Source organism: Anabrus simplex, chromosome 2 (assembly GCF_040414725.1).
Source record: "Anabrus simplex isolate iqAnaSimp1 chromosome 2, ASM4041472v1, whole genome shotgun sequence".
NCBI classification, from domain to species: Eukaryota; Metazoa; Arthropoda; class Insecta; order Orthoptera; family Tettigoniidae; genus Anabrus; species Anabrus simplex.
This window is the reverse complement of record NC_090266.1, coordinates 1,063,298,193-1,063,325,041: the sequence shown is the minus strand read 5'-3', so window position 1 is coordinate 1,063,325,041 and position 26,849 is coordinate 1,063,298,193. Positions and strand designations below refer to the sequence as shown.

Here is a 26,849-nt window from a genome sequence, read left to right as displayed (position 1 = left end):
CTTGAAAATCCTAACATCACATGTCGTAAATTATAACACTCAAAGAATAATTTAAGTTTCAATGTTGTGACAGAAAATGGGAAAAATACATGGTAAGGATATTAAATTAAGACTAAAGAACTATTGGATACTCATTAATCCATTCCAGAAGAAAGTTAACTGCAGATACTACTACATAGAACAGATATCTACCTACACCCATAACATAACAGGTCGGCTTAACTTTGATTTTTCTGGTTTCTCAGACTAATGCATGTCGGCTGGGATCTGATTACTTTAAGGAAGGGTTCCTGGCATTACGATGCTGCTAGCATCATTTCCACTGTTTAGAACTCGATGATGATAGATGAAGTCTCCAGGATGGTGAATGAATGTCCCTTGTTGTTCTTCATGTTGGTGTGCAGGGTTGAACTCATGCTCTCGTAGATAAAATTCTGAAATTTGTATTAAATAAAATTACCAGAAAGTTTTCCGTGAGTATCCCAGAAAATAACAAGGAGTGATACATACTCTTATTATCAAAGGTTCTTGACACAAGTAACGGCTGTTATCAGTTCAAAAATTTATGTTGAATGCGGCAAGGCAAGGCAATTGTCTCATCTCCTGCAGGTTGCAGAGCGTTGTGTCAGCTGTGTGGCCTTCAGTCGATGTTCCCTAGGTTGCTGCTAGCCAAGCGAACTGCAGGAAGTGTGTTGTGGAAGGGAATGAGCATCGTGAGGTTTGAAGTTAGCAATGCTCGGAATGCTTTGAGCAGAAGTTGGCTGTTCAGTTAGCGTACTAAATTATTAGTGGGTTGTTGTCACAGAATACGCTATTCATGCACTGTTTTATGTAATATAATTATTTAAAAAATTCAGAATATTAAATGTTATTTAGTTTCCACAACTATTAATTTTCACAAAATATTATAACACATTGGAATTGTCATTACACTTGCAATTAGATCATTCATGGTGGCACTAATGTTTTGTGAGCTCAGTATACTGAAGGTTTCAAATCCCTTTTATTTCAAGTCTAATATTGGCTCTCACATGTTTTGAAGGTCAAAAGGTATTGATTATTTTCTTTCATCTTGCCATGGCTGATCAAGTTGTCCCCAACAGGTTACAGAAAAACAAGAACAAAAATAAACTGTAACTTGCTCGCCAAGTTCTCACCATGCGCCTCCAAACATAGTCTAGGTCACGGATACAGCACTCGGGAATGTTCAAAGACCAGAAATGCCACAATATATTGTCAATTTTAGTCTATAAATGGCTGAAGACGACCCATAATGGCACTGAAACCAGTATCAGTGTATAAGTAATTATATGACATCATATTAAATTGTATTGAATAGGTAGACTTCATTTTAATTTTTTATTAATGTGAATGTTCGTCAATACAGATCATAATGAAGTTTATATCGTACAATTAATTACATTATACAGATGCACCCAATACCTCTTACTTCTTCTATTCTTTAAATTCCAGTACATCATGACAATGCCATCTTCACTCGATGAATTCGTTTATGAAATTGACAGTAAATGTCTTGTAGCAGAGATCATATCACGCTGGTGTGCAGCAAAGTTATCTTAGGATAATTATCGCATAGCGTTTATGATACAAGATATATATTGTATCGGACCACCTTAGTCATTCCATGGCATCTGAATTAAGTGTTGAACAGTGTATTTTTGTGTGCTGTAGATTTTTAAATGCAATTTTCATCAACATTTTGAAGATTTTTGAGATTGAATTCCATAGAGTGAACCGAAATATCATCACATGCTACAATGCTTGTCTAGAGTCTGAGGGAGAGCATTGTTCAACACTTTCTGTTATGGGGTACTTTTTATTGTTTTCCTGTCTGGTTTTCAATCTATCCATTCATCGTAGTTGATAAGCTTGCTGTGGGGGTATGGGAATGATCTGATGATGACCATACTCTCGTTTACCGACATTCAGCATGCAGGAAGGATGGTATCCCATGCAGGGCTCTCCTTTTAGAATCTCATATGTTGCATAATGTTTACCATAGCTGAGAATTGATTATCTCTGTTTGGGAGATCTATAACCGTTAGTTTCTTCAGTCTGTCAAAACTAATGTGTGGTTGAATAAAATTTAGAAAATACCTGAAAAAAGAAAATATTTAATAACAGATTATAATTTTCTGAATTTTATTTATTTGAAAATTATTTTTGACAGACTGAAGAACCAAATACTTATATATTAAATAAGTTGAAACTGAAAAGAAATGGCTTCCACTATAAAAAAAACAATTAAAATTGAAAAATGTTTGCAAGATGTCAGTAATTATAAGATAGAACCTCCTACCTGAAATTTTTTACTGTTGTGCTGAATGCAGGAAAGTGTTAGACCATATCTGTTCATGAGAAATGACTGCTTTGTTGCAAGTTTTCAGCACACTAGTGATGGGACATTCGATTCATTTTACTGAATCGATTCATTTGATTCCGTTCACGTTACTGAATCGATACAGTGATCCGATTCACGGCTCATTGGTCACCGCTCCTACTGCATCTGTGTAGTATGTGCTGGTAAGACAGCAGCAACAGCATTCAGTGCTCGCAGCTGCCGTCTGGTCTTCATACTATGAACTCCTTTCTTAGAAAAAATGCTAGTTACTCTAATACATCGAAGGTTTCCGGCGACGCAGGGTGGGAAAGGTTAGGATTAGGAAGGTAGCAGCCATGACCTGAATTAAGGCACAGTCCCAGCATTTTCTGGTGTGAAAATGGGGAAACTACGGAAAAACCATCTTAACGGCTGCCGACGGTGGGATTCGAACCCACCATCCCCCGAATGCAAGCGCATAGCCACGCGATATTAACCGCACGACAACTTGCTCAGTCATTTTTTAAAAGTATTTTTCTATCAGCTGAGGATTTTTTTAATCGTCATATTTTATATAGGCTACCCGAGATTTACAGTAGCCCGCTGGTTTTCTGGTTCAACATACTGTTATTGCGTCTGTCCACATATGATTGAAGTCTTGTGCAATGATGTGACGTATGAACTGAGTGAATACTGAGCCGTTCTTCCCAATATAAAATAGGTACTTTTGAGTGGTCATGACCATGACTCATAGTCATAGGGCAGGCTAGAGTCGAGTTTAATTGTCAAATGTCAACTAAGTTATAATACTAAGATTCATTAAACTAATAAATAGTATAACCTAATAGCCTACCTACCGGGCGAGTTGGCCGTGCGCGTAGAGGCGTGCGGCTGTGAGCTTACATCCGGGAAATAGTAGGTTCGAATCCCACTATCGGCAGCCCTGAAAATGGTTTTCCGTGGTTTCCCATTTTCACACCAGGCAAATGCTGGGGCTGTACCTTAATTAAGGCCACGGCCGATTCCTTCCAACTCCTAGGCCTTTCCTATCCCATCGTCGCCATAAGACCTGTCTGTGTCGGTGCGACGTAAAGCCCCTAGCGAAGAAAAAAAATAGCCTACCTACTTACTAGCTACTTCAGAATTATGTTGTGACTACCTTTTTAACACTGCAAATAAATCCATCATTATTTAAACCTCCCTGTAAGAAGAGGACACTGAATGCCAATGGGTATTATTTTCAAATGAGCTGAGCTCGAGAGTCCATTATAGTATACGATTCTTTCAGTGTAGCATGGCTCACTGTATGTCTCGCTGCAGTGAGCCGATAAGGAGCCGTGTGTATCTTGTGTCTCACTGAGCCGCGCTCGTTCACGATTCTTTCGATGTGCCATGGCTCACTGTATGTCTCGCTGCAGCGGAAGCTCGGCTCTCCGCGTGTCCAGTAAGCCGATAAGGAGCCGTGTGTATCATGTGTCTCACTGAGCCGCGCTCGTTCACGATTCTTTCGATGTGCCATGATTCACTGCCTCGCTGCAGCGGAAGCTCGGCTCCTTGTCAACGTCCAGTGAGTGCGCCACTCAGCACTGTCCGCTGGGAGTAAGCTGAATCGTGTGCCGTGAGCTCGCCGTTCCTGTGAATCGATTCACTCGGACACTTGAATGAATCGATGCACTGCTTCGAATCATACATTCTGTAGCCAACACTACAGCACACACATTCCCAAGAATATTACTTGTTTTGGAGTTGAATGTGGAAAATATACTATAGTATCTGGAACATGAAAGTTATTAAATGCTCCTGCAGCGATTTGGATGTAGCTTCTTTACCCGGCGCAAAGCAGCTGCAGCCAGTTGACAAACTTCTCTGAGACAAGTCATGTGATACATGATTGAAGGTCTTTTCAAGGTCCAGGAAAGCAAAATGGAGTGGCTTAATCATCCCATGATGTTCCCCAACTAGGAGTCATGTGGCATGGATTGCACTGTTGGGTGGCAATTTTTCATGTATCTAGGTTGATTGTGGTCATTTTTGACAATCTTGCAAGTCCTTTATTAAGTTTATTTTTCGGAGTGAACCGTGTTGTTTTCTGTACATTACGTTCAGTAATACATATGATGTATCAGCATTACGCACAGTAGTGTACAGAAAACAACAACGTGGATCAACCCGGAAAATAAACTAAATAATTCTACATACCGTGGAAGCTTCACCTCTATCTTGCAAATCCATTTGTCAAGAAAGTGTTCAGAGACCTTCATTGCTGTAATTGAGGAGTCTGATAGGGCATTCATTAGCTTGCTTATTGATATAGTAAAACCTGTATTTAAAGACCACTGACACTTCCAACAAAAAGTGGTCTTGCAGAGGGGTGGTTGCTTAGTAGAGATGGTGATTTTTTTACACTGATGTATATTGTACTACTGTACTGCTACAGTGAAATATAAAATGCCTGGAATGATTTATTGAATACAATTAATATATGCAACTTGAAAATGCAGTTTTCATTGACCATCATTACTTCTGTTGCAGAAAATCAGAAATAGAAGTTTGTTTAGTTTTAATACATAATTTCTTTCATGATTTTCTAAATTTTACTTTTGACATGTTTCAAAGTTAATTAATATGTTGTGCGGTTGTAGTCTTTCAAATTACGCAGGTAAATACAGTATGTTGAATTACTGTAGATTCTTTTCATGGAAGGTCATGTATCTCCTTTCAGCAGCTTGTAATGCAGTTGCTGATGAAAGAAGCAATTCAGAGGAGCAACAGTTAAGTATACATCTCCACAGGGAGGGCCCCACTGACCTCACAGTGCCAAGAAATGTAAAGTTTACTAATTGTATTGTTTCACATATAAAGGTATCGTGAAGCAATGTATCAGCATACTCAAAGAGATCACCCATCCTAATCTTGCATGGTGGTGGTGATTACTTTTTAAAGAATACAACTGGGCAGCCATCCTCTATTCTTGTATGCAGTTGTATTGTTGCAATAAGTTTAAAACACAACCGTTTCCATATGTTATTATTTGTTTGTTAGGCACTCAATTCTGGTGCTGCATGAGTATGTTGCTTGTGATAATAAAACAGCCATCTTCTGGTGTTTAATATTGTTTTCTTTCCAAAGTGAATCCATTTAAATAAAGTAGTGAACACATGAATGGTGCTTGAAAGGAAAAGGGCAATTGAAGAATCAGTTTCAAAATTAGTAAAAGTAGACTCTTTCTTTAAAAAATTAACAGCTGAAGACCATAATGCTGGTAACCCACATGCCAGTAAATCTGCTGTTTCTACAAGAACAATAAATGAAAATAATTATAGCCCATGTGATGGTGGTGCAGTGAATGTTAATGAAACTGAAGAAAGTGTGCATCACAGGTCTAGTAAGTGCAGTACATAATTCTGTTGTGGTTTCATTTTAAATGGTGCTCTTACATGTGCACCAGATAATAAGGCACTTTTTATATATAGTTTAAAGACTTCATCTCTTTTTTTTTTTCAGTCAAAATATGAATTGGTGAGAACGGTTGTCATAGGCTTCTTATTCATTAAAAAAAACCTTTGCCCTACATATTGGTCATTGAGATTTAACTCTGCGATAGTTGTAAGGCTGTGGTATTTAGATGTTATGAAAGTTTCATCTGGCATAGTGTTGGAATCCAAGATTGTCAGTGGCTGCAACAAAACAAATGCTATTAAAACAGATGGAAAAAATGAATTTATTTTCAGCATTGTCTTGCATTCCAAAGTACTGGATGCTATTTTTTCAAATTCATTCCAGTCTAAAGATGTTGAATTCTCTCTGTCTTCAAAGCTACTTGAAACTGCTACTAGTTTGATGACTGATTATGGAAATTATTTTCAAGAAGCTTTTTGTCCAGCATTTCTCTTGCAAAACAATGGTGAGTTGATACTAAATTTGAAAACAAGAGAATCCAGAAAAGTAAAATGCATTTCGATGAAATGGCCCATGTTGAATATTAGTCAGATCCTGTAAAATGCTATCAAGTAAATGTTTTTTTGTATTACATTGTATGCCATTGTTAATAAGATTCATATAATATTCAATTCTGTGAAATATTTGAGTGACTTGTTCATTGTAACAACTCCATATTTGCTCTCTTCTGCATCAGATGAGGAATTGCACTATGAAGCTTAACATTAACTTGTGTAGTACACTGACAATTTAACAGAAGATTTTTCATTTCTTTTACTGATGCTTCAAGTTTTCATTAAAAAAGGAGATAGAAAACAGATCGTCATTGACAGAATTGGCACACATCTTACTAATTGAAAAATACTCTTTACCATAAAGCCTTCCAGGTGTTTGTACCATTTTTGTGTTGTTTCTCTGTCTACCTGTAATAGTTGCTTCAGTTGAACACTATATCTTAAGAGCAACAGTGTTTTAAATATTGAGTGCATAAGAGCACAAAAAAGTTGATGTGAGTGAAGTCATAGAATCTTTAGCTGCAGAAAATGCCAGGTACCTTTGCCACTTCCAGTGAATCCTTGCGATGGATTCTTCAGTGTGCTATGCAGTTCTTTGTTGTGCCAACACCTTTGCAAAATATGTTTATTCAGCTCCTCAGTCTGATGAATGATTTCATGTCCTAAATCTATAAAGGTTTTTCAAATTGAACGATTATACTCAGTCCTATGTTAAAATATCTACTGTGAAACTGTATATGCAAAACACTTAGTGGTTCAAAATTACTTGGACAAGGGACAGCTTCCAAGATTGGTAACCAATCTATCTTTCTGAGAATTTTTGTGAACGCCTCCAGGGCCATGCTTTTATCAAGGACTGTAATTAACAAAATTGATAAACATTATGTTGCAGGTGTTTTGTTGTATGGACCTCCTGGTTGTGCCAAAACGACATTAGCTCGTGCACTTGCAACGTACACCAGTACTACATTTCTTTCTATTTCTGCTGCCGAGTTGTATTCCCCATTCTTTGGAGATGCTGAACGGACTGTTATAGAGCTCTTCCATCGAGCAAGATTAGGAGCTCCAAGTATTCTTTTCATTGATGAAATAGGTAAGATTTATATAAGTAAAATGAATTAATTATTGATATAGAGCAGGTCTGGCCAACTTGATTTATGGCATGATTTAGATTTTCCTGTTAAGACCAGTTACGAGCTACTACACCTTACCGAGCTCGATAGCTGCAGTCCCTTAAGTGCGGCCAGTATCCAGTATTCGGGAGATAGTGGGTTCGAACCCCACTGTCGGCAGCCCTGAAGATGGTTTTCCGTGGTTTCCCATTTTCACACCAGGCGAATGCTGGGGCTGTACCTTAATTAAGGTCACGGCCACTCCCTTGTCACTCCTAGCTCTTTCCTGTACCATCATCTCCATAAGACCTATCTCTGTCGGTGCGACGTAAAGCAACTTGTAAAATAAACTACTACATCTTTTTACTTCCTTCTCGGTATCAAAAATGTAAAAATGTGTACACACAATATCGAAATATCTTTATTCATGCATTTTAACTCAAAATACTGATTGAGATTTACAAATAAGAAAATGAAAAATGTAAACCTACAACCTGTTTTCCAGTCTTTGACCGGGTCAGGGATGGAATGAATGAACCATATATAGGCTATTAGTACAATGGGGTCACCACTCCCAAGGAGATATTATAATGACTGACAGATGCTATGAAATGAGAATGGAGAGTGTTGCTGGAATGAAAGATGACAGGGAAAACCGGAGTACCCTGAGAAAAACCTGTCCCGCCTCCGCTTTGTTCAGCACAAATCTTACATGGAGTGACCGGGATTTGAACCACGGTATCCAGTGGTGAGAGGCCGACGCGCTGCCGTCTGAGCCACGGAGGCTACAAATAAGAAAATATTGAAGATAAATTAATAATATTTTTGTGTGGCTGTTGCTAGCCTAGTGCAGTCTTTTTTTTTTTTGCAATTTTTTTTTGCAATTTTTTTTTAGCAATTTTTTTACATCGCACTGACACAGATAGGTCTTACGGCGATGATGGGACAGGAAAGACCTAGGAATGGGAAGGAAGCGGCCGTGGCCTTAATTTAGGTACAGCCCCAGCATTTGCCTGGTGTGAAAATGGGAAAACACGGAAAACCATCTTCAGGGCTGCCAACAGTGGGGTTCGAACCCACTGTCTCCCGGATGCGAGCTCACAGCTGCGTGTTCCTAACTGCATGGCCAACTCGCCCGGTTGCAGTCTTTGTAAGGCAGACACTCTGATGAGGGGTGGGCATCTGCCATGTATTGTGGTGAAGGATTATGTTATGTGTGGTGTATGAGTTGCAGAGATATTGAAGACAACACAAACACCCAGTCTCCAAGCTTAGGGAATTAACCATCCTTAAACTGGCTGGAAATCAAACCAGGGACTCTCTGATCCAAAAGCCATGAGCCTTTTGAACCTGTGAGCCGGACGTAATAATATTATTATTGGTTTTACATCCCGGATACCAGAATCAGGCATATACTGTGACAGGGCGAGACACAAGACACTTTTGAAATGTAGATCTGTTAGATTGGAGCATCATTTTGTCTTCATAAATTTCAGGTGTGAAAATGCAGTTTCACACAAATGTGTTCGTTCAAAGCAAGTTTGCAGCATTTCCCTGTATTTAAAAAAAAATGTTTTATTATATTATGTCTATGACATGGAGCTCTATGAAGCAAGTTGTTGTGATTGGCCATATATTCCGAAGATAACGCTTTTAATCCCAGCTGAGGTAGGTGGCATTTGATGGTTTTAAAATCTTCTTACGAGGCATGTTTTTGAAGTAAGTACTGTTTTGATATAGAAAAAAGTAATGCAATTTTTAAAACAATTCTTTTTTTCCATCTAAGCCTGTACTTTGATGATGATGATGATGATGATGCTTGTTGTTTAAAGAGGCCTATCATCTAAGGTCATCGGCCCAAAACCTGTACTTTAAATTACTTCTCAACGTAAGTTCCAAGCATATTAAGGCACTTGTCATATTGTGAAACCAGCTTTCGATTTCCATCCTCATAGAAATCTGCCACCTGGTGTGCCAGCCACTGCAGTGCCAGCCACTGCAGCACGGTCATTGTTAGGTCATCGTGGCACTGACTTCCTAAATGCTTTCCCAGTGCAGGAACAAGTGGTAGTAACTAGGCGCTAGGTCAGTATTATAATACCAATATAATGGTCCGTTATTGGACATTATAAATTTTCCAGCTAACTCATTCTTGGTTGCCTGCGTTTCGCCCTCGTGTGCTAAGTTAGGCTCGTCAGTTGGGACTTAGCACACCACCCAAGACGCAAGGCTAGTGCATACCGTGGAGGCCACTGCATAGGCTATTTGAAGCCACCAGCAGTGCCAATGCACTATGAGAGCTATGTCTCATTTCCAAAAATAGATGCCTGCCTGGCCATCAAATGATGAAGATGTTGATTCCCATAGGGAACCTAAAATATTTGTCCCGAATGAGCAAATTTATAATACCAATATAATGGTCCGTTATTGGACATTATTAATTTTCCAGCTAACTCATTCTTGGTTGCCTGCGTTTCGCCCTCGTGTGCTAAGGGCGAGGGCGAAACGCAGGCAACCAAGAATGAGTTAGCTGGAAAATTAATAATGTCCAATAACGGACCATTATATTGGTATTATAAATTTGCTCATTCGGACAAATATTTTAGGTTCCCTATGGGAATCAACATCTTCATCATTTGATGGCCAGGCAGGCATCTATTTTTGGAAATGAGACATAGCTCTCATAGTGCATTGGCACTGCTGGTGGCTTCAAATAGCCTATGCAGTGGCCTCCACGGTATGCACTAGCCTTGCGTCTTGGGTGGTGTGCTAAGTCCCAACTGACGAGCCTAACTTAGCACACGAGGGCGAAACGCAGGCAACTAAGAATGAGTTAGCTGGAAAATTTTATAATGTTCAATAACGGACCATTATATTGGTATTATAAATTTGCTCATTCGGGACAAATATTTTAGGTTTCCTATGGGAATCAACATCTTCATCATCAGGTCAGTATTATACGGAAGATGTTCAAATTGTTCCCAGTCAAATGAGCAATGAGGTCTTGGGTTCGATTAGCCATGTGAGGTCGCGCATTGTCATGAAGCAAAAGAATCCTACTTGTTAGCAGGCCATGCCATTTGCTTTGGATTGCACGACAGAGTTACATAAGGTCTCACAATTAGTCTCGGCATTTATTGTGTCACTCCAGTGCAAAAAATTCACAACCAACACAGCCTGCCTATCCCAGAACACAGTGCACACGAGTTTACGAGCTGAAATTGTTTGTTTGCACTTCACTTTCTTGGTCGATGTTGAGTGTCTCCATTCCATGGATTGCTGTTTTGATTCTGGCGTAACATAAGCCACCCATATTTCATCGCTGGTGACAGTTCGGCTTAGGAATGCATCACCTTCATTACTGTACTGCTCAAGGAAAGTCAAAGCATTGCCTACACACTTAGTTTTGTGCACCTCTGTCAGCGTCCTCGGTACCCAGCGTGTGCACAACTTCCGATAATCTCAGCATCCTGACACAATTTCATAAAGAATACTCCTTGAAATTTCAGGCAGCTCATAACATAATGATGAAATTTTAAAGCTTCTGTTTTCCTGAACCTTTGCATCAACTTTTTACACAGAGTCTTCAGTAATGACATACAGTCGCCCACTCCGCTTCTCATCATGAACATTAACGTGGCCTTCTTCAAATGCTCTAACCCATTTTCTTACCATTCCTTCGCTCGTAGTGTGTTCTCCATACATTTCACTAATCTGCCCAATGAATTGCAACAGCTTTCACATCTTCTGCATTAAAAAAAAGAGAAAAACCAATCACAGAGTGTACCTCTCACTCGGCAATACCATTAATTGTCAGAGGCATTTTCAATACATACAAACAAACGTAAATACAGACAAATGCTTTCGTAATGGTGCTTGTGGCTAGCTTATAGATGTGTGTACCGAGCGTGCATGCTCTGAGCAATGACTGAAGTGGTGCAGCGGTCATATTTAAATTTTAAAAAACGTGCTTCGTTCTTCATGTCATTCACTTCTAGCATCCCAGGGTCTGTTATATAAAGAATGTTATTATTATTTTTATATATTTGCAGTGAAACCTCATTAGTACATTTCTGCAAGGGACAACGATGATGGACTATTCTACCCTTATTGCAAGTTGTAAGTCTCATTATAGAGCCGTATTGGAATTCAGAATAAGTTGATTCATTAATAAAAACCACCTTTCCAATACATAGCAATCCTTTATATTTAGGATAAAACCATTAACAGATATTAAAATTAGGACATGTTTCGCTCATACTTCGTGAGCATCATCAGCCAGAATAACCTAATTCAAGGTAGGTCAGGGCCCTGATCCCAGTACATATAATGTAAAAACGTCTAATAAAACAATGATAAAACTAATTACAACAATTTAAAAATGATCAGTAAGAATATAATATGTCTATTAAAAAATTTAGTGACCATTAAAATAGCTTGAAGTGTAGGTGAATGATAAGAAATGTTAGTGATACGTTGCTGTGAATGATTATTCGTATGGAACGATGAACGTAATCCTCACACGATGGCATTAAACTGTTTATAGTTGTGAACACTTCTTACACAATAAAAGCGAACTATTGTGGACTGCTATCTTGTTAGAGATGTCTTAAGATCACATGTGTTGGTTGAAAAACAAATTGTATACGTGGATAAAACATTGCCTGGTTAGCGTGAAATGGCTTTAAGAGACTCCCTCGTGTTATATTCCATCGTAGTGTTATTTAATATATACTCTCATTGATCTTCGAACAGGGGACTAAAAGATCTCATAGATGAAAAACATGAAACAGGTGAGCCCTGAAAAAAGAAAAGAGAATATGTAAGTGTCAGTTGCTGGGATTTAAAATATGTTCTGCTGTGAAAAAAAAAAAAAAAAAAAAAAAGGCGCTTTTCCTTGTGTTGGTTGAGGAGTAAATGGTCCTTTAGTTGTTTACAGAGGTCTGATGGTCACTAACTTGTTGCTCTGTGTGTTGTTCGCATATGATCGTAGAGGTGGGGAAGATGGCGGAAGGGGAAAGGAGGGCGGGGCGCTGCGCGAGTTGTGAGCTGGGAGAGGGGATGCAGTGCGAGGAGGCAAAGTAGGTGCAGCTCCTGTTGCTACCGGTGGATTAAAAGCATGTTTATAGTGGAAGATTTTCATGAAATTGTTGGCAGTGATACCGAAATTAGCGATTAGATTGGGGATTTGCTCAACTATGGGACTATTAATGTCCAAGATATCATTTAAATTTATATTTTTATTAAAATGATGGTCCAAGGAAATGTAAGCGTTTTCATACCCAGTCATTAGACTACTTTTGTTTGCGTATTTTAGTATTTGGATATCTTGATCGATAGTACTGAAAGTATGCCCCGTTTCCCTCATATGGATACTCATGGCGGAATGTTTTCTGTGTTTCAAGGCGTTATAATGTTCTAAATACCTTATTCTAAAGCTGTGGCCGGTCTGTCCGACATATGAAAAATTGCACTGTGTGAATCTGAGTCTATCGTTCTATACGAATAATCATTCACAGCAACGTATCACTAACATTTCTTATCATTCACCTACACTTCAAGCTATTTTAATGGTCACTAAATGTTTTAATAGACATATTATATTCTTACTGATCATTTTTAAATTGTTGTAATTAGTTTTATCATTGTATTAATAGACGTTTTTACATTATATGTACTGGGATCGGAGCCCTGACCTACCTTGAATTAGGTTATTCTGGCTGATGATGCTCACAAATTATGAGTGAAACATGTCATAATTTTAATATCTGTTAATGGTTTTATCCTAAATATAAAGGATTGCTATGTATTGGAAAGGTGGTGTTTATTAATGTATCTACTTCTTATTCTACCCTTATCCGTTTGCAGACAAACACAACTTTCTCTGTCCTGGAATTAATACATATATGATAGTGGTCTCTATCAACGGAAGAAAAAAATTGTGTTAAGCAGGAAAACCTACTATCGAATATCCCGTTACAAACTGTCCAACAGGGATATGGTTTCACTTTACACATTAGTACATTTTATACTGAGCTCAATAGCTGCAGTCGCTTAAGTGCGGCCAGTATCCAGTAATTGGGAGATAGTGGGTTTGATCCCACTGTTGGCAGCTCTGAAGATAGTTTTCTGTGGTTTCCCATTTTCACACCAGGCAAATGCTGGGGCTGTACCTTAATTAAGGCCACGGATACTTCCTTCCCACTCCTAGTCCATCACCATAAGACCTTTGTGTGTCGGTGCGACGTAAACGCAACTTGCAAGTACATTTTACATTGTGTATGTAGTGTTTCAGAAGATAAAGGAGAGCACTAAAAAGGGTGAAAAAGTTGAGAGAAGAACAAATATCATTAATTCTCTACTAGAGCCTGCAAAAGGTAACAAGAGACTATTAAAAGATGTGAAAATCATGGAAGAACAGATATGACATTCTTTTGCCATTGAGCTCATAGAAGTAGCTGCAGTACCTACATATTATAGCAGATCACTTTCTTACTAAAACATTTGTATAATGAATTGTTAGTTGAAGCCTTAGGTTTCTGACCAGTGGGTAATTAAAGACTGTTTTCTGGTCACTTCGTTCGAGCATGAATTTCTCGGGAGGTTATACTCGCCACGTGCGATTAAACGCCTTTGGCCGCCATCTTGAACACGAAACTTCGACAGTACTCGGCATTGGTTCAGACAGACTCGCCGGTGAATAATAAAAATGTGCCAACTGTCAAACTTGACTAGCAGTTTGTATTTCTGTATGAATGGTACACCACTTTACCATTGCCTGTATCTTTACATAACTTTTTAATGGGACAGGCCTACAGTATACGGAAGCCTTTTTACTTAACGGCACCTACAAATGACCTGTCGAAGATCTGTTATTGCTGCACTATAGACTTACGTATTTTAACTTCTGTCGTACCACACTGATTTAACCCGCGAGTGGTCGCTAGCCGAAATGTAACGTGTGTGGTCGCACCTGAGACTTTCTCTCACATTAAAATAAATAGACATTTTTCATAGTTTTGTGGGGCGTAAGGCTGAAATTTACTACTGAAATGAAACGCAAGTTCTACCTTATATATTTTAGATTAAAATGAAATGATTAGCTCTGTGTGTGTGTGTGTGTTTTTTTTTTTTAGCGCCGGGACTGTCCGAGGACAAGTTCGGCTTGCCAGATGCAGGTCTCTTGATTTCACGTCCGTATGTGACCTGCGTTTCATGATGAGGATGGAATGATGATGAAGACGACACACACACCCAGCCCCCGTGTCAGCAAAATTAACCAATTAAGGTTAAAATTCCCGACGCCGTCGGGAATCGCACCCGGGACTTCTGTGACCAAAGGCCAGCACGCTAACCATTTAGCCATGGAGATGGACATGATTAGCTCTTTATTAAAGATACAAATTACTACTTAAAATGACATATGCAATGTACATAAAAATAACTTCCGTCCTGAAGTTGTAAAAAATAAAATCTCACACATGCATTATATCTAGTAATATTTACGTACAAAGCAAGGTTTCTGAACACAATGACATTTTCAAAAACAAGAAGTGCTCATAATACAAATGCTAACGCGTACAACAGGAGTAAGTTTCCCGCTCCACTTCAAAATAACACCAACGTCATTGGTCGTGCGATAAGAGAAACTCTCACGCAGCGCGCACGGACACATAGGAACCTTTGTTCTGACTAGGCGAGGGGGAGCTTACCCTTCAAATGTGAATCGCTCTACTCACAACAAACTCAGCTAGAAGTGGGAACAGTCACCTCCCTTTCATCACTGTGAAGTAACATCACAATAAAAAATAATGTGAGAGAAAATCTCATATAGCGGCCACTCGCGGGTTACATCATCTTATCACAAGAACAGTTATTGGCATTACTTTAATAAATGTAAACATGGTGCAGTACATAATAATAATGACTATACCGAGCTCGATAGCTGCAGTCGCTTAAGTGCGGCCAGTATCCAGTATTCGGGAGATAGTAGGTTCGAACCCCACTGTCGGCAGCCCTGAAAAAGGTTTTCCGTGGTTTCCCATTTTCACACCAGGCAAATGCTGGGGCTGTACCTTAATTAAGGCCACGGCCGCTTCCTTCCCACTCCTAGCCCTTTCCTGTCCCATCGTCGCCGTCAGACCTATCTGTGTCGGTGCGACGTAAAACAACTAGCAAAAAAAAAAAAAAAAATGACTATATACAGAATACACGGCTTTTGACACTGTTCACATTATACTGACATTTAAAAACAAAAACAACGTAGACCTCTAGATCACGAAGTTCACTGTACATGCGTTTAAAAAGTTTTTGCAAGGAGAAATAACACGGTAGTCTGCAGATTCATATCACTTCATTACATTAACATTTATTGACAGTACAGTACCGTAATAAAATAATAATAATATTAATAATAATAATAATAATAATAATAATAATAATAATAATATACAGAACACTTGGCGTTATGTCACTGTCCACAGTGAACAGATGTTTCAAAAACATAAAACACAATGTATGCTCTTAAGTCACAAAGTTGTCTTATTGACATTTAAAAAACATATTCAGTGTGGTTTGTTTTCTGCTTCTTTGTCCCAAAGTATACAGGGTCGAGTCTAATTGGGACAGGATGTTCATTACGTTTTTGTCAACCTAAAAACTGGACACAAATCTTGTAACTGTTTCCATTGCTTCCAATGCCTTTACTAAGGTAGGTGTGGCTTATTCTTCTTCTTCTTCTTCTTCTTCTTCTTCTTCTTCTTCCTCTTCTTCTTCTTCCTCCTCCTCCTCCACATGCTCTTCAAAAACATTACTTATTGTCTGAGGCTGACAAATAGCAACATCATTGTCACACTCTACATACCTGCAAAATTCCTCAGGCTCTTTGGTGACTTCAACGAAATTTTCCGCTCTATTGACCGTTTCGTTTTCCACTTGAAATCCTGCCTCATGGAAGCAGTCACTTATCGTAGTTTGATTAACAGAGTCCCAAGAACATTTTGGAAAGTGCATAGCATCTAGGATCGTGATCTTCTTCGTACAAGCACTGTCGATGTGTCCCAACCTTTTCTATACCAGCATTTTGCAGTACTTCTTTTTTACACAGTGAATAATATCCTGATCGAGGGGCTGTAGTCAGCTCGTGCAATTTGCCAGGAGAAATACCACCTTTACATTCCTGGTAGGTATATTTACAGGATGAGCAGCACACTGATCGATTAGCAGTAATATTTTATGATTTTTGGTCCCCATTTTGGCATCGAGTGCGCACAATAATTCTTCAAAAAGGGACGATGTCATCCAAGCATTGCCATTGGCTTTATATTGGCATGGCAAGCTCCGAAAATTTTTGAAACCTCGAGGATTTATGGCTTTGCCGATGACAAGTGGTGGCAACTTTTCTGTGACGCTCTGTTGCAGCATAGCAGGACAGTTAATCTCTCCTTGCTTAGCTTCCCACCACAGCAGGTCTCTCCTCTGTACGCGAGATTCCTCCTGTCGGGAAGTAGGCTAGAAAAGAGTCCCATTTCGTCAGCATTGAAGACGTCATTGGAATCGTAGTCTTTCAGCAGTGATGGAAGTGTAACTGTAGTCCATCTTTACACAGTCTCGCCATTGACGTACTAACGAGGTTTCACTGTATATATATGCAAATAAGCCCATTATGACTACACAAAGTACTTAGAAGCATGCATTTGCCTTTTTTGTGCCCATATTTCATTAATTCTTTTACTGCAGACTTCGTTTCTGTGTTCAGACCAGGTTGTTCCACTCTTCTCCTTTGGTCTTTCCTCTTAGTGAACTTGCCGTTTGTGAGTTTTGGTTCTGAATATTGCCCTGTTTTGAACATCTGCTGGTGTAATTCTTGCCTGTTTCAAATCGGTTTTGATTTTGCCAATCCATTTCATTGTGTCTGTTTTAACTTTACTCCTGTTTTCATAGAATTTGACTATTTGTGTGGTAAGTCTGTGTCTGGATGTATTTTTTTAATATGTGTGAATATTTCTGTATTGTTTGTTTTCCTGTCTGCCTCTAAATTGGTATTGTTCGTCGGTGAGGTTTGGGCCTAGAATTTTTCTTATGATTTTGCGTTCCTTGTTCTCAGTGTTTTCATTGTCTGTTTTCCTGTTGAAAATTAGTGTCTCTGATCCATATAGACATTCTGGTTTAATGACTATATTGTAATGTTGTAGTTTTGTGTTATAGATATTTTGGTTTAGTCAATATGCAGTTTCCATCTTTTGGCATGTAATTTCATTGGCCTTTTTTTGAGTCCATTTTCTTGAATTGTTCCACCAAGATACTTAAATTGTGATACTCGTTTAATATTGCCATATTTTGTCTCCGTGCATTTTGGTGCTAGTTTGTTGCAGGTCATGTATTCCATCTTTTCAAAACATACCTGAAGGCCGACTTTTTTTGCAATTTCTTTCAGGAGTTCAATCTGATTTTGAACTGTTGAATTGTCTTGGGTTAATATTGCTAGGTCGTCCGCAAATGCTAGGCAATCTATCGCTAGTTTTGCTGTGCCTAAAGTGATTGATTGGTGAATTTTGAGGACCAATTTCTGTTTGCGCCATTCTTGTATCACTTTTTCAATGATACAGTTGAAGAGTAAAGGTGAGAGTCCATTTCCTTGTCTTACTTCCGTTTTGATTTCAAAGGGATCTGAGGTTTCCCCCATGAATTTAACTTTGGACTTAGTGTCTGTCAGTGCCTGTTTTATGATTGGAAGTGTTTTCATGTTGATTTGCAATCAACTGAATCATAGGCTTTTTTGAAATCGACAAATATGCAGATTAAATTTTTGCTGCAAATTCTTCGGTCTTAGGATTAGCTTTAGGTTCAAGATTTGTTCTGGACACGATTGGCCTGGTCTGAATCCTGCCTGATATTCTCCGATTTATGGTTCTAGTTGTTGTTGTGCTCTATCCAGAAGACATTGGGATAGAATTTTGTATGTGACCAATACTAGGGAGATTCCACTGTAGTTGTTTACATCTGTTCTGTCTCCCTTCTTGTGTAGCGGGTGAATTAATGCAATTTACCAGTCTTCTGGGATATGTTCTGTTTGCCAAATGTCTTGCATGATTTTTGTGATTTCTTTTATGGTGTTTGGGCCTGCTGATTTGAGGACTTCTGCTATGATTCCATCTTCATAGCATTGCACAAGGTCCAATTGCTCCGCAATGAACTGAGAAATCTTCAATCTTCTTACAAGCTTTTATTCGACCTTTACGCACAGCGCTTGCCTTCAGTATCTCAGACCTATACTTGAAGTTCATCCAGTGATATGTTTTTAATTTGCTTACATTATGTGTATGACTTATTTCCTTTACATTAGTGTTAGCAAGGCCATAAAACTGTTAGAACGTATGTGAAAGGCACGGAATTTATAAACAATTAGTAGTCTACCTAAAACCTATTAATTTTTACTTTAGCAGCATGTAAATGCCATCCTCTGAAGCATTTGTACTTGTTTACATCATGTGTATAACTTAACAGCGTTCAGCAAGGTCTTACAATTACCAGAACGTACGTGAAAGATACGCTTTTTAGACCAATTAGTACCTAGAAATACATTAGCACTTCTCCAACAGCATGTTCTGAAGCACTTATTTTATGAACTTTTATCATATTTGTAACAGCATTCAATTTGCCATAATACTAAAATACATGTGTTTTTATCATCTCTGTGTCTCGATCATCATCTAACTTTTAAGCTTGACTATGTCATATTTGTTTACTTTAACTAAAATGTCATGTTAAAAATGTATTGTTTTAGGACCTTTTGATTGAATTATATAATTGAATGTTTATGGCTGATGATGACTCCGAACAGGGTCGAAACTGGTACCAAATAAATTTTAAACAGTAATGTAAAAAATTGCATTGCAAAAGCATATTGTATTGAATAGGTGGAATCGTAAATTTTACTTAAATAAATATGTATGTAATCTCAGTTCAGTACGGACCAATCAAAATGAAGTTTCTAAGCCTTTGGATAAGTAGTTTCAGTTCTTTTGGAGAAAATCTTTGTGTTGGTTCTGGAGAGTTCAGTGATTCTTGAAAATGTCTGGCGAGTTCCTCACAGTTTTCTTGGTTGTTTAGTGTCAATTGTCCATTTTCTTTCTTGAAGCAGAGAATTTATTGATATCCTGTAGGCTTAGTTTTGAAGTTCTTATAGAATTATTATTATTATTATTATTATTATTATTATTATTATTATTATTATTATTATTATTATTATTATTACGGGGAGACCCGTGGATGCAGAGGTGAAAGAAGGTGCTGGGGTGAACGGGTCTAACTACAAAGTCAAGAATGGAATTTAAAACTTTAACCAAGATTATATTTTCTTTTCTTTTTTAGAATTTCAACCTTAACAATCTTTCACTAAGTGAACACAATAATATATCAGGTACAATGACAAACTAGAAACAAGACAAGAAAGATTCCAATTTTAGTGATTTATACACTCTTGGGCTACACGCCCCTAGTTTTACAAATTTGAGCTCTTAGCTCAATTTTACCAAAGCACAAATTTTAATGCAAGGGCAGAAAATCCCCAATACATGGAGCACTAGCTCCAACAATGACAATTTCAGGCCTCCCAGAGGCACTATTATAACACTTGAAAAAGAGCTAACGTGCTCTCAGTTCACAAGCCTACTAAAGGCAATATCAGACTTTACAATTACTTGCCATCAAGGCACAACTTACACAAATGAAACGGGTATCTCGTACCAAACCTACTGGGCCTTAGCAGAAAAAGAACAGGTTAAGTAAATGGCCCGGAACACCAAGTTAAATGGAGGCGTGTACTTGCACTCCTAAATATGCATTCTTGAAACCTAAAAGGCACTAGGCCGATGAGACAGGGGCTATTCCCAAACTATGGAGGTGACTCTTATAAGAATAATTTAAGACATTACAGAAAGGAAGAAAACCAGTTACAAAACGTAGTCACCTCAAACCAATATGAAGGGGAGCTCGAGAGGGTAAATCACTCTCTATCCCCGAATTACAGTTGCAGATTTTATGAAGTTTTTCCATAAGCCGGCAGAAAATTACAGTTTTAGAAAAGTAGGTTACATGGTAAAAGTTCCGGACCTTTCCCGCGGGTTAAACTGCTGAGCTAGCAAGAAATAAGGATGTTAAATGGCCATTACCTTGCTGAAAACCTGCTGCCTGATGAAAGAGGCACCTCCCGCCTCCTGTTTCACATACACACACTTAGTTAGATGTTGTTCAAGTGGCCAAGAGCCGTGAAAATCCGCAGTTTATAAACCCTCAGGGAAAGTTCGAGACCTTTCATGAATAATCAATTTTATTGGAGGATACAAAATTTACACTCAAAATCGAAGAAGAAATACGTGATTGGTTGGAAATTGATTATAGAGATTCTTGATTGGTTAAATTCAAAACAGGCGGAAAGAAAGGATAAATATTGCCAACCCAAAAATGAATGAACGAAATTTAGTGAAGGAAAAACCTATGAGTACAAAATTTCTTCAAAAAGTTCCTTCACTTCGCACCAGGGTGCATGATCATAGTTTTTTGTAGTGACCTCTTTGAGAGAATGTCCAACTTTCTTGATGAATGGAAAACAAAAGCAAGTTGAAATTCACACAGTACTGGCAACTTCATAATCACAAAATTACACTAGTGACATCTTCAGAGGAAACGCTTAAATAGGTCTAGTTTCAAGTTCAGTGTTTCTCCTATAGAGGAGTTTTAATTGGCGCAAGATTTAAATGTGCGGCATAGAGGTGTACCTTCCGGTATTATTATTATTATTATTATTATTATTATTATTATTATTATTATTATTATTATTATTATTATTGGCAAAATTTCTATTGATGTGATGGTTCCATTTGTATGTGCTATTCCTACACATGCTGAGTACTTGCTCTCCACGTGTTTCCATTGCGTATATATTTTGCCCACATTAACTTTTGAATATTCAGTTTCAAAATACATGTAAATTCTGTGTTGTTGAAATTGTGATGGCAACCCTATATTAGTTAAAAGTAGTTAATATTTTATTTATTTTATATATTACCAGAATATTCTTTTCAGATGCAATGGTCGGTAACCGTGCTGAAAAAGAAAGAGGTGTTCAAGAAAGGGTGCTCTCAGCCTTCCTCACTGAAATGGATGGAATTGGTGTCAGACTAGAATCAGTGCCATCTGTTCCACCTGAAAATGGAACAAAGGTAGGTATATATATTGACAGCAGGATCAGTAAATTAATTCAATAGGACCCTGTTCATCAAAAATAAAGGGGACAGGGCTATTTTGAAAAAAAAAAAAAATTCAGATAATATGTGGGAACTATTCGTGGCTATGAAAGGAAGAAATATATGTTGTACAGTCTTAAGGGGAGTCATACACTAGTCATGCCATGATTAGTTACAACTTGATATAAATATTACTATTTCCTACATTATTTCAAGTAGGGTATTGAAACTTAATATGGTGATATATAACATCCTAACCTATTGTTTGATATAGTAAAAATCAAATTTTAATGTAAAGTAGTATTAATTAATCAATTGTTAAAATTATAAACCCCATGATAATATAAGAAACCTGATAACTCTAAATATGAGCTTAATTGTTCTTTTCTTTCTTTCTCCAATTGAAACTCTCAGAATATTGTAGAGTATGGACTAAGATGAAATCTCTTAGTGCATTCAAATTAATTTGGCAGATTTAAAAAATTATATATAATTTTTATATTTTAATGACATATTTATATCATTATATTAAGCCTAAATTTTGAGTTGGTTCCATTATTTTAGTTCATCCTCTATAGAATTCATATTTGAACAACTGTACAAAATATCATTTAGATCAAACAAGTGGTTCTTGTGATATTATGTTTCTTGTTTGATAAAATTAAGTTTTCAGAAAAACACAGGTTTTAATTTCATGTGGCTATTTCTAGCCGGGTGCAGCCCTTGTAAGGCAGACCCTCCGATGAGGGTGGGTGGCATGTGCAATGTTTAGGCAACTGCTTGTTATTGTGGCGGAGGATAGTGTTGTGTGTGGTGTGTGAGTTGCAGGGATGTTGGGGACAGCACAAACTCCCAGTCCCCGAGCCAGGGGAATTAACCATATAAAGTTAAAATCTCTGACCCAGCCGGGAATCAGACCCGGGACCCTGTGGACCAAAGGCCAGCACGCTAACCATTAGCCATGGAGCCGGACAGGAAAACATGTAAAGTTATAAGACACAGTTTGACCTACAGTACACCTTAGAAAGGTCAACTGGTGTATGTTATACCCTCTGTATGGATGTTCTTGGATTTTCCTTCCAGTCTGAGCCTTTGCCTAGACCTTCTAGCTTCCAGAGTTGAATTTTTAAAGAAAAATTTTTCATCTGAATCTCCTCTTCCGTGGTCGAACTTGCGCAGATCTTTTGCAGTATTCTTCCCATCTTTGATTTCCAATGCCTTCAGTACTTATAGGATACTGCTAGCTCCATAATTGAAACTGTTCACTGCACTGTAGGTTGACATTTGAACAATTTTATTACCAGTGCATGGTATTTTGGGACATATAGACCAAATTTTACAGTTGAATGACTCAATTGCATTTTGGTTTCTCCTTTTTAGACATCATCTGTATAACTCTGTTTTGCTAAGGTCTTTGAGAACAGGGTGTATGGTGTCCATTATAGGTTTGGTGATTGATGATTGGGCTTGTTGTTTAAAGGGGCCTAACATCTAGGTCATCGGCCCCATATTGTACGTTTGTGAATGGGATGTGGGTGCTTGTTGGTACTAACAGTCCTCTCTGATTCAGCTCATCAATAGTCTCAGCAGGATTCTGAGCCCGTGGGACAAAATGTGACCTGACCTCTGGCTCAAGTGTCCTCGCTGATGCACTAGGCCTGCTGGTTACCTCACTAATGACATCGCCGTTATCACCTTTTTCTTGATTGGAAAATTGATTTCCAGCAAATCACCTCTTTCTCCGTCTTACTACATTCCCTTTCTTAGGCATTATGAATACAGTTCACAATGCAGTGTAATAGAAACACTTGGAAAGTTTCAAAACAAACCGCTACTACTGTCAAGGAGTACACTACAGAAACCTTGAAAACAGAAACTCAAAGCTGTCCACTCTCAAAGGCAACTCTCCAAAGCATTGATACAAGCATGGCCTATGTGTATACTATCCATGCAGCCAGTGTTATAAGAAATTGACGTAAATTTTATAAGAGGTATATTTGAGAGTTTTTATACATTCAAAATTTTGTATATATCAACGCTATTATGAATTGCCAATATGGTAGAAAGTTTATTTGTGTATTGACATGTATGTAATTTACTTGTGTCCTTGTGTATCTAACTTTAGGCTGATGATGGCATAAATATGCCGAAACCGGTCCCTAATATTTATGAATAAAATGTGACATTTCAGTGTATATCACATTTGAATTTGTATTGAACAGATGGAAAATCATATACTTTCATCTCTTAATTGAACAGAGAAACCACACACATGTCTGCCGCTGTACATTTTCATCCATTGCCACGTAGTCATGCCCATCACAATGTGCAAGCTGTCGCTAAAATGTAAATATCTCTAAAACTGAGGAATTTTTACACAAAACTTTGTATCTTTATTTAGAAAGCCACAACCTTTCATTTGTGATTAATTTTTTTAAATGACATACTTTAGCATAATCTACTGTATGACCCCACTTAAACCATCTAAAATATAATTTAACACTTTCACTACCAGACCATATTTATGTACATGTCCCTGAAAACCAGGTATTTTCTGCAATATTTAAATTTATTATGTGTTGTATTTATGCTACAAACTTTAATGAAACTTTTATCATTTCAAAGGTCTAGTCTTCTGCAACCACTCACAAATAAAAAACACAATTACTTCAGTAAATCTCACATATAAAGGGTTTTTTCAACCACATAATTGTCACACAAAAAAAATCAAGCAAACATCACTGTTCATAAAATTGTATCATTTCACTTATTATCAGTATGGATTGAATTTATAGCATGTTTTACACCATTATCATTAGTTTTATGTACATTATTACATGGAATTATATTGTTTCTTCGTGTGATAAATTTTAAAGCATGGCTCCATACAGCACAACTCTGCACTGCTCACACTAGTGGCGTGTCTCCTTATGAGAAGCTTTCTCACTTGATTTTTTACTTCTCGCACTGCAGACATGGCATACTCTAGCAGCATATTTCTTGGTTTTAGAAGGAATGTGTTTTATAAAATGCCACTATTTTAGCCTTCCACCGGGAGAGTTGGCCATGCAGTTAGGGGTCTGCACCTGTGAGCTTGCATCCGGGAGATAGTCGGTTCGAGCCCCACTGTCAGCAGCCCTGAAGATGGTTCTCCAATTTTTCCCATTTTCACACCAGGCAAATGCTGGTGCTGTACCGTAATTAATTCCACGGCAGCTTCCTTCCCACTCCTAGCCCTTCCTATCCCATCATTGCCATAAGACCTATCTGTGTCGGTGCGACGTGAAAAAAATAGTTAAAAATTAATAATTTAGCCTTCCTACAGTTCCAGTTGATGTGATTGTGTTATGACCAGTATCTTTCTACAAGCTGTGCTGCAAGCTGGGTGATGGAATGATTCGTGTGCACTGAATTGTACAGCCAAAATGCATTGGTCATAGCAAGAAGCATTGAACATATTTCGTGGAACACACAACAGGGACTGGCAAGAAAGTACTCAAACCACTATTTTGGACTACAATATACATATGTCTTGAGTTGATTTGGGTGATCAGCGCATTCAGTATAACTCATCTGAACACAGAATTGTGAAATGGTGGAGGAAATTGTACCGTTTTATAAATGCACAGTATTTTGTTACACTATTTTGTTATACTCTAGCAACATAATGTAGAATAGTATTTTTCAAGAACATACCTTCAAACATACTAGAATCTAATTCCTCCTCCTCCAAATCATCTACATCATCATCTATATCAACTAAACAATTCTCAGTATCATGCCGCGATAAACTTTGGCGGGCCTCCATTTCCAGCTGCGTGCGCGCGGTGAAGTGGCACAATCACACTGTCATGAGAAAGGCGTAGCCTAGAAAATATGTCAACTGAGTGTCATCTCTTGCTCACTGTTGTTCCTAACAGTATGAAGCATAAACCCCCAATGTCCAGATCCGTAGAAACACCACTTAGCAAAATAACATTTTATAAGCTATAAATTTCATTTTTGTTCCATACTGAAGTTCAGTTATAAGAAATAACATTTGTTTAAATGAGCGACCCCGTAGAAACTACGGGATTGGTGATTTTTGGGAAAGATGCAGCCCGAAGAATCTACGGGCTTGGTAGCAATAGTGTTAAAATTTATTATAATAAATAAAGAACACAGTAGAGTACTTCATATTTATCTTGCACTCAATAATCAAGTATCTTCTTTTGTTTCCTCTTTTACGCCATTTGCGAGCAGCTATATTGAGCCGCTACTTAGTGAGTAAAATATTAGCAGGCGTCTGTTCACTACCGTGTTCGTTAAAACATAAAAGATCCTTAAACAACATGCAGTTTCTGTAGTTGCTATGCTGAATTTACTACATACTAGTAAAATGTAATTTAGTATGTGAGCAATTAAATAACTTAATGGAAACTTGCTTACTTCCAGTACTTTGTATACATTATCTGCTGTCACTCGGTCATTATCAGTCTCGCCATTGTCCACTTCTGTGTCATCTGCTTTGGTTCTTCATTACAACATGACATTCATATTGTCATGATCTGTAAGGTCAAACTCTGCGTTATCTGAACATAGCGACACATCTAATTTACTCTCAATAATGTCCTTGGGTTCTGGAATATATTAGACTCTACAGGGTGGTCAGAAACAACATGAACTGGGTATATGAGTGTTAGAGGGTTGGTCATGCTGATAAATAATTTGAAAGAAATAATTCGATATCTCACACCATTGTCATTTTATCAGTTGCTGAAGTTAGTCAATCAGATCGCTTCACGACAAATTTAAATGGACTTTGCGTGGCAGTGATCCGTTGTGTGAATGTTACTTTATGGTGATTAAATTATACAAATTCCTGCCGGCTGTCGCGGATCACGCAATATCTTACGGAAACACTACCAAATTTTATTCCCAAGGTGACGCTCAGGTCCATGAAGGTTCCAGTGAGAGAACACACATTGGATATTACAGACTAAATAACCTAAACCAACCAATGTCATCGCAAGTTTTCTTAAACACATCATTATGTTTTTATCAATGTATAATAATTGTAAACTCACCCTTTTTAGACAGAGCAATTGTACTGTATATTAAGCTAAATGTTTTAATGTATGGTATATATTAACACAATTCACTAGCCATAATTATCCATATCAGTCGAATGTTTCACAATTCACTAGCCATAATTATC

At 37.8% G+C, this 26,849-nt stretch overlaps 1 protein-coding gene across 3 annotated transcripts in view; it reads left to right on the top strand.

Annotated features, from left to right (window-relative positions):
• The window catches only part of LOC136864694 (ATPase family gene 2 protein homolog B), a 265,266-nt gene that overhangs the window by 178,935 nt on the left and 59,482 nt on the right, over nucleotides 1–26,849 (top strand). For 2 of the 3 annotated variants that reach the window (XM_067142013.2, XM_067142015.2), the window contains exons 6-7: nucleotides 7,187–7,387; nucleotides 21,492–21,628. In XM_067142013.2, coding sequence (XP_066998114.2) covers nucleotides 7,187–7,387; nucleotides 21,492–21,628 — 338 coding nt within the window. The remainder of the gene's footprint in view (nucleotides 1–7,186; nucleotides 7,388–21,491; nucleotides 21,629–26,849) is intronic. The other variant, XM_067142014.2, reaches the window with a different exon arrangement.